Below are 8,264 nucleotides of genomic sequence, written 5' to 3' on the forward strand. Positions count from 1 at the left end.
CCCCCTGCGCCCTTTCGGAGGGTAACGTACAATGCCGGTGGAGTCCAGCAGGGCCAGGCAGTAGAAGAGATCCGGGGCCTGGCCGGCCTCCTCGGCCGCGGCGATGGCCTTGGCGGGCAGGCGGATCCGAGGGAAGGTGTACATGGCACCGTCAGCCCGCTCGCAGGTGACGCCCTCCAGCTCGACGAAGACGCTGGTCAGCTGCTCAGCGCGCTGCTTCAGGGAGTCTGGGTCGGGTGTTGTGTGTGGGTGGTCAGTGCTTGGTGGAAGGGGAGGAGGTGGCGTTGGGCGGGCAAGGCAGGAGGAAAAGGCATGATCATGCGTACTGAAGATGGCACTGGTCTCTTCCTGGTAGAGGGGGAAGGAGGTGTCGCCCTCCTTCGGGGGGTTGACCATGAGATCAACCTGAGGAGCAGATCCCCACAGGGCGGAATCCGGGTCAGTTGCATGAAAGCCAGGGAGAGAGGCAGCGAGGCAGCGAGGCAGCGAGGCAGCGAGGCAGAAGGGGAGGGAGAAAGAGCGAAAGACAGGGGAGCCCACATGCAGCAAGAAGAGTGCACGCACCATAATCTGGCCATGAACGCTGGGACACAGAGAAATGGAGGCCAGCTTGTAGAGCTGGTCGCGAACGGCCGGCGAGAAGCCGCACAGCTCGAAATAGCCACCACGGCGGCCACACTCACCGAGGACGCCCTTGGAGGTGGAGTGGAAGGACACCAGCTCGACATTGTCGAAGGAGGGGCCCATGCTGAAGGAGGGGATGTCCATCGGCAGATGGGTACGCGTCAGGGCCGGACGGTCGGCGGAAAATGGCACCAGTGGCCATGGAGCAAGAGAGGGCAGGGCAAAAGCGCAAAGGAGGGCCAGCGTGGGCTTCTTTGTGGGTCGAACCTGCGAAGAACCTTCTTAAAGGAATGGAAGGGGCGGTCCTCCGGGTAGTAGACATTGGTCTGGTACACCTCATCGGCCATGATGATCAGACGCTCGTTGCGGGCGAACTCGATGATCTAGACAGCGCGTTTGTGTGCATGTGTGCGTGCATACACAGGCGTGCAAGCACACAAGACACACTCCGAGATGTTAGAAATAGACGGAGGGCGCGGTTGGGCAGGCGATGTCCCGAGAGAGAGAGAGAGAGTATGGGCCCGGGTGCAGGCGAGCATGATCATGCGGGAGAAAAGGGCAAGGGAGGGCGTCGGCGGACAGGGACATACCTCGCGGATGTTCTCCTCAGACAGGCACTGGCCAGTGGGGTTGCCAGGGTTGATGACGACCAAGGCGCGGACATCGGTGCCGTTCTCACGAGCAGCACGAACCGAGGCGGTGAGGTCCGCGACGGACATCGACCAACCAGCGGTCTCATTCAGGCCATACGGCACCGGGCGCCCATGCATGAGGGTCAGGGCCGCCGAGTACAGCGGGTACTGGGGAATGGGGATGAGGACCTACAAAAGGAGGCAAGTGAGGAAGGGAGGCGGAGAGCGGGCGAGCGGGAGATTGATTGGGGTCAGTCATCCTCAGGGGGGCCGGAGATGCGAGAAAAAGAAAGGAAGGCAGCGAGGGCTATGATGATGGAGAGGGGGGGGGGGCGGGCATGGGGTCCAGCGCATACGTACCCCGACCTCCGGGCCGCTGATGATGCAGTTGAGCAGCATGCGCACACCGTCCGACGCGCCAGACGTCAGGAAGATGTCGTCCGGGTTGGCGGGCACACCACCATCGCGCTCGGAGATGAAGCGCGCGACGTTCTGGCGCACGCACGGAACACCCTGCGAATGGCTGTAAGACCCGGTGCTGCCGACGGCCTTGGCCAGCTTCTGGGCACGGGCGATGACATCCGCCGGGAAGAGCAGGCGCAGGGCCTCACCATCGGGGCCCTGGGAGTCGGCCACCGCCAGCAGGGACGGGCAATCGACCAGGGCGGACACCTGGCGGAAGAAGGTAATCGGCTTCTGGCCCAGCTGCTGGGGGTTGCCAATGTTGCAGAGGGTAATCTCATCGAAGGGGAGCTTCTCACCGGCGGCAAGGCGCTGTATATATATATATATGTGTGTGTGTGTGTGTGCGCGCGTGTGCGTGGATGTGCGAGGCAGGTGCAGGGGGTTGGTCAGTGTCGCGGGGGCGAGGCGCCTGTGAGAGAAGGCCGGCGGGGCAGGGCATGGGGGGGGCACATACCTCGCGGTACTTCTCAGCGCGAATGGCCAGCTCACCGCGCACGGCATACTGGGCATCGCGCACGTGGCGGTTAATCGTGTCGAGGGTGAGGACCGGGGGGTGGTCTGCGAGAGATGACGGTAAGATGGGCGGCGGAGGAGCGAGCAGCAGCGGCATCGATAGGGAGAGGAGGGCAAGAGAGGGAGGGAGGGAGAGAGAGAGAGGCACACAGACAAAAGGGCGGATGCATGGGGCCGAGGCCTGGCAGGGAGGCCAGGTGAAAGGGGAGACGCACCGGCCTCGATGACAGCGCGGGTGGTAGGGGACATGGTGTCGTCGACGGGGATGGGCTTTGGCTGGACCTTGCGGAAGGGGTGGACAAAGTGCTTGGAGAGGGAGTACTCTCGGGCCGGGGCCACGCCGGGAGGATTAAAATGGCCCTGGGATTGGGCGACGATCTGGCCGAGGCCCATGGGCGATCGCGTTTGTGCACCCGGCCGGTAACCGCCGGCAGTGGACGTGTAGCCAGCCCCCCCGCGAGCAACTAAGACGGCAGCGGCGGCGGCGGCGGTCCCGGCCGATCGGCCGAACCGAGAGTAGGCAGTCGCAAGACTCCCAAGCATTTTTTCTCGCTTCAATTCGCAGGGAGTTGGCCTTTTATTTTCGAGTCACGGCGATGGGGCTGATGCATGTTAGGGGCCGTTGAGCATCTCTCCGGGGAGCCGCGGCTCGGGGGCGTGCAGGGCGCAAGCCAGGGCTGGCCGATTCCGAAGGGACGAAACGTGGCTCGTGGTGTGCCGGTCCACTGACCCATTCTGCCTCCCCCTCTCCTTGGGAGAGATAGGGCCGCGCGGTGCACACACGCACGTCACACCGAGGCGCCCTCCCCCCCCCCCGCCCCCCCCGCAGAGAGAAGCCCCGGGGGTGCTTTGGGCCGGAATATTCCCCGCCTTCGGCTAGAGGCCCCCGTCTGAAAGCACGGCCAGGGAAGGGGGCCAAAAAAATCTGGGCACACATGTCCCCCCCTCTCCCCGTTCTCTCCCTGCTCGTCCATCGCCCCGGACAGATGGCACACGGAGGCCGGGAGCGTGGGCTTGTCGGGGGGGGGGGGGGGGGGGGGGCGGAGGACCCTGACTCGGAGCGGAGAATGACCTCCAAGTGTCCCCCCTGGCCAAGGACACACTCACATGATACATATGGAGGTAATGACATTTCGGCCATAATAACCCACAACCACTTCATCTGGGGCTGCGCCGCTTCCCTTCTCGTCCTTCTTCTTCTTCCTCCTCCTCGAGGATCGCAGCCTCTCTGTCACTGTCACTCATGCCTCTCCGTCACTGCCACTCATAATTCTACCCGTATTCTCACTCACTCGATCTTTCACTGAATCAGCCGCATGCCCCCCTTGTCCAGTTTTCGCAGAACAAACAATGATCTCTGGAGGACCCATGATCCGAGCTTAGCGGCTCCCGGGGAAGGGGTCACCCGGCCGGATACTATCATGGTACGATGTGAAAATCCAACCAAAAGCTTGGCCCTCCCACAGCCCTAATTCCGACCCAGTGCGTGGACGTTCGTACCTGAGGGAGGATGGGTATCGGGGAAGACAGGCAACCGGAGAGCAGGCGAGGCAAGGACGGATCGACTGACGAAAGGGACGGAGAACGCAGCGGCAAATGCGCCGCGGGAGAACAGGCGCTTAGAAAGGCGGGTGGGTTGGTTGTCAACTTCAAAAGCAATACCTGCGAAATGATAAGTTGACATGCGTCATTCGGCTGCTCTCGAAAGCGCGAGGGGACGCAACAGCGCCGCACCCGAAGAGTACTTACTTCCAAGGAACTGAGGCAAGCAGCAGAGCGCTCGGCAAGGAGAGGTGGCCGTGACGGTGGCCTAGGGATGAGTAGGTGGCGTGGAACAGGAGAGGAGGGACGGGCAGGGATGTGGAAGTGAGTGCGAGCCTCGACTGTGTCCACTTCCAAATGAATATAACTCATGATGCCCCGCTGACGATTGCCTGGGCGGATGCAAAGAGGATGCAATGACTGGCCGCTGGCGATCGGCGGATCCATCCATAGATTAAGCCCCCCCCCCCCTCCCGCCCGCCCGCCCGCTCGCCCGCCCGCCCGCCCGCAGTAGCTGCCTGAGACATGACACACCCAGGAATGAAGAGGAGTCCCAGTGCCTGGGAACGAGGGGTGACACCCCGTGGCCGGAGAGCCCCCACTGTCATACAATTCATATTCTTCCGCCGGCCTTCCTGGCTCAACATACCCCCTTTGGCTGCCTGTCTGCGTGTCCCCGCCGCGATCCGTGGGGAACCCCCCCCCCCCCCCCCCGGAGGGGTGAGAAAACAAAAACAAGACACCATGCCCCATTGAGGGTAAAGAAAGGCGCCAACACAATAGTCCCGATTCTGATATTCAAACACCGGGTTCTATCCCGAGGAGAGTGATCCGGAAAGGCGTCCGGATGTTGGTGATCGTTTCGGGGGCCTTCCAAAGGGAGCATACTTGGTTAGCTGCCAGCAGGGCAAGGTTGGCGGGATGTCATTGCCGCCTTGCCTCCAAGCCACCCCACCACAAAGCGGCCATACCATGCGGTTGGACTTCTCCACAGTGATAGCACCAAGAACTGGATCCTGCCTGGTCCCGCTATCCTGGCCGCCATGAGCAGGCCCGGGACTGGGTAGCATGACAATTCGTGTTGTGGCCGTTCGCCGCCAGGGGGCCCCGAGGCTGGGGCGCATTGTCCGACCAATGCGCGGATGTTCCCACTTGTAGCCAGAGTTTGTCATCTATCGCGGGAGGGGCCGGTATGTTGGTGATTCCAAGGAAAGGCAAGACAGATGTGAGCAAGAGCCATGGAAATTGGCAGACGGCGAGAGGGAGAGACACAAAAGACCAGGAGGCAATCGCCAGGCGCACGAGAATCGAAAAGCGCCCTGTCAGCGCCAGGTCCTGAAGCAATGCCCCAACTGAGGAGGCCATGCCACTGTATTCCGCGTTGACTGTTGCGCCGAGTGCGCGCTGCAAATGCGGCACCTGGCTCGGCGGTGGGGCTTGCGAGCTGGTCCCCCCCGACAAGGAGGATGGTGCTCCCGTGCCGGCATCCAGGCCCAGCTGGATGCTATGGGGCCGCGTCAGCAGAGCCGCCGGCGAGTCAATCACCAGCAGCAGTGGCGATCCCGTGGAGGGGTGCGGGACATGCTGCCGGGCAAGCTGGTGCAGCAGCACAAGAAGAGCCCCCACATCCGACACACGAACACACTCGATCCGGTCCAAAGATGCCTGAACCAAGCGCCGACGGGCATCCGGCATCGTGCGCAGACCGCCGGTCAGCGGGTGCTTCGGGTGCAGGAGCTGGCCCATGCGTCGGAAGAGCAAGTCAGCCATGCGCTGGGCGCTAGGCTGTGTGCCGGTGTCGACAAACAGGACTGCCGGCTGTGGGGCCGGCTGGGCCTCCAATTGGTCGAGGGCCGCCCCGACGGAGGGGGCCTGCCCGGTGGCGAACGAAAGCTCGACATCACGCAGCGTAGCCAGGCCCCCGGCCACTGCGGCCACCTGTTGGCAGAGCTGCCGAGGGGGTGTTTTTCAGTCTGGAGTAGTCAGCGTCCGAGGGCCCAAAGGAAGAAGAGTGATCTCGAAGAGAGGGGGAGAGGCAAAGAGGAAGCGAGAGAGATAGAGAGAGAGAGAGGCCAGGCAGGCTCACGCACCTGAGACTTGCCGCAATTTGCCGGGCCGAGGACCTCAACAATATCACCCCCAATCAGCCCCCCATCAAGGAGCTTGTCGAGCCTACGAAGCAAGACAGGCGGTTTCCGGGTTAGTTCTGGACAGGGAGAGGGGAGGGGGGGGGGGGGGAGGGGGGCGTTCCCCAGAGGTGAGGCATGGCATTTATCTTGCCATTGTGCGCGTACCCCGGCAGCAGTGTGGGGATGGCGTCTTTGGTGGCGAAGTCAGCCACTAACGGCCCCGGGTCAGGATCGCAAAACTCCTCATCCAGCATACTCATGAAGGCTCGCACGGCCGAGGACTGCCGAGGGAGCGAGTCCCCGGGGTCGGGTGGATGGCCGGCGGGCAGACGGCCAAAGAGCTCCGGACATAGTGCCTCAGGCTCGGTGGCATACTCATCAATGAGTGCCAGCTGCAGGGCCTCGACCGCCTGCCAGGGGTGTGTCAGGGAGGGGGCAGGTGTCAAAGAAGGGAGGCCGAGGAGCAAGAGGAGGAGAAGGAGTCGGCGCACGTCAGACGACAGTTCGAAGCCCGATTGGCGAACAAGATGGTCAGGCTCCGAGAGGATGATGCTAAGATCTGAGATGGGGCCAGGGAGGAAGTCAGCAGGGGGGGGGGGGAGCAGGGGAGATTGGCGATCGCATGAAAAAGGAGGGGGACAAACAAAGGCAGAGAGTGGCTCCGGCGCACCGGAACGGATGCCGAGTGAGGCGAGGATTTCGGCGGTGCTGCGACGAGGCCATGTTCCCATGATCGCACACACGAAGCCGAGGCAGCGAGGGCCAATCGGGGGACGGACGGATGGACGGACGGGCAGGGAGGATGGGGTCGAGGATTGGGTTTGACGAATGCTGGATGCCCCCTTGCCCCCGCGAGCGGGTGCCATTTTCCCTGGGCAGCCGATCAGGGGTGGCGCCCCACAGGTGCCCACGATAGTGCTGATCACATGCCCCCGCTCCATGTGTCTGTCGATCCGCCGCACTTCGCGCCCTCGCCGCCGGGCCCCGGCCGCACGGCCGCCCCCCTGGCCCCCCGACGTCGCCCATGAGGAAGGCCGCACGCGCGCGTGGGGGCAAATTTGTCCGACCATCTTCCCGTGAGGTTACCATCGTTGTGCATCCCACCCCACTGTCCCCTCCCCTCCCCTCCCCTTCCAGCCAGCTCTCCTTCTCTGCCTTCCTCCTCCCCCCCCCCCTCTTCGGCCCTCATCCATCTCCTTCCTCCTCCCTGTCCGCCCTGCACCCCCCCTCCCCCCCCACACACATCGACGCAGGATGTCCGCTGTGAAGAGCCCCAAGGCCGCGGGGAAGATCGCGAGTCCGTCCCCGGCTGCCAAGTCCCCCAAGCCCCGCACTCCGAAGGCCAAGACCCCCGTGAAGGTGGCCTCCCCTGTGCAGCCCCATGAGGATGAGCATGATGACGACCACGGGGCCATCTCCTTGTTTGCCGGGAGTGCGCCAATTGTCCTCAGCAAGCCGACCACCGGCGGCTCCTCCCCCGAGGCAGGCCTCAAGTCGGGCCAGACCAAGGACACTGCCGAGCCTCATGCGGCCGAGTCCGCGGCCAAGACTCCCTCGCTCTCGCCGGAGAAGCTTGTTGCCCGCGACCGGGCGCCGCTTGAGGCCAACATGGCCGAGCTGGCCAAGCAGCTCCAGCAGATTCGCGCGCACCTGGCTCCTCTGGCTGACCGGTGCGTTGGCGTGGCCTTCCCTGCCCTTCTTCCCTTTCGTCTTGTCCCTCTCTCTCCCTCTCCCTCGCTCTTCCTACCTCAGGATGGGCCTGGGTGAGCGTCGCACAAACACCCGAATGCCCTCTCCTCTGTTGCTGATGCCCGCTCCCCCCCCCTCCCAGCATCAAGCAGGGCGAGCTTGAGACTGCCAATGGCGTGGGCTTCCTCGACGCCAAGTACCGTATGTGACCTTTTACATATCCATACCTTTGTGGTCTTTTGTTTGTCGGTTCTCCTCTTGGATCTCTGGGCTCTTGCATGGGACGCCTCATCCCCCTGACTTCCTCCTCTTGCATGCGGTCCTCCCTCGCCGGCAAAAAAAAACAAACCCCCAACGAACAGAGCTCCTGCTGTCGTACTGCGCGGACCTTGTGCACTACATGTCTCACAAGGCGTCCGGCCGGTCGGTCGGCCCGGAGTCCGAGGACTTCGCCGAGACCCTGGCCTCGCTCATCAAGACCCGCATCTATCTGGAGAAGATCCGCCCGCTGGAGAACAAGTTCAAGTACCAGATTGACAAGTACATCAAGGCGGCCACCACGGGTGCCGGGTCCGGGGCCACTTCCAGCGCGGCAGGTGCGCACGCGGTCTCCTTTGTTTGGTGGGTTTTCCCTGGTCAAAGTGTTGACTCCCCCCCCCCCCCCCCCCCC

At 63.4% G+C, this 8,264-nt stretch overlaps 3 protein-coding genes across 3 annotated transcripts in view; 1 reads left to right on the top strand and 2 right to left on the bottom strand.

The window, feature by feature from the left end:
- H696_03772 (alanine transaminase) overlaps positions 1 to 2,627 on the bottom strand; it is a gene marked incomplete at both ends in the record, with an annotated part of 3,733 nt that extends 1,106 nt beyond the window's left edge. Inside the window, 8 exons of the mRNA XM_009497630.1 lie at positions 31 to 227; positions 327 to 405; positions 565 to 748; positions 892 to 1,007; positions 1,215 to 1,445; positions 1,617 to 2,030; positions 2,176 to 2,279; positions 2,450 to 2,627. Coding sequence (XP_009495905.1) covers positions 31 to 227; positions 327 to 405; positions 565 to 748; positions 892 to 1,007; positions 1,215 to 1,445; positions 1,617 to 2,030; positions 2,176 to 2,279; positions 2,450 to 2,627 — 1,503 coding nt within the window. The remainder of the gene's footprint in view (positions 1 to 30; positions 228 to 326; positions 406 to 564; positions 749 to 891; positions 1,008 to 1,214; positions 1,446 to 1,616; positions 2,031 to 2,175; positions 2,280 to 2,449) is intronic.
- Positions 2,628 to 4,558: 1,931 nt separating this feature from the next.
- On the bottom strand, positions 4,559 to 6,727 carry H696_03773 (hypothetical protein). The gene is made up of 7 exons (XM_009497631.1): positions 6,576 to 6,727; positions 6,397 to 6,464; positions 6,071 to 6,315; positions 5,867 to 5,948; positions 5,079 to 5,726; positions 4,748 to 4,948; positions 4,559 to 4,646 (listed from the first exon to the last, which is right to left on the bottom strand). The coding sequence occupies exons 1-7, from the start codon at positions 6,634 to 6,636 to the stop codon at positions 4,575 to 4,577; spliced, it is 1,377 nt and encodes a 458-aa protein (XP_009495906.1). The 5' UTR covers positions 6,637 to 6,727; the 3' UTR covers positions 4,559 to 4,574.
- Positions 6,728 to 7,020: 293 nt separating this feature from the next.
- H696_03774 (hypothetical protein) overlaps positions 7,021 to 8,264 on the top strand; it is a 2,732-nt gene continuing 1,488 nt past the window's right edge. The window contains exons 1-3 of the mRNA XM_009497632.1: positions 7,021 to 7,575; positions 7,737 to 7,795; positions 7,957 to 8,190. Of these exons, the coding sequence (XP_009495907.1) occupies positions 7,160 to 7,575; positions 7,737 to 7,795; positions 7,957 to 8,190 (709 nt within the window). The 5' untranslated portion in view covers positions 7,021 to 7,159. The remainder of the gene's footprint in view (positions 7,576 to 7,736; positions 7,796 to 7,956; positions 8,191 to 8,264) is intronic.

The sequence above is a fragment of the Fonticula alba genome (genome assembly GCF_000388065.1).
Source record: "Fonticula alba strain ATCC 38817 unplaced genomic scaffold supercont2.6, whole genome shotgun sequence".
Taxonomy (NCBI): Eukaryota; order Rotosphaerida; family Fonticulaceae; genus Fonticula; species Fonticula alba.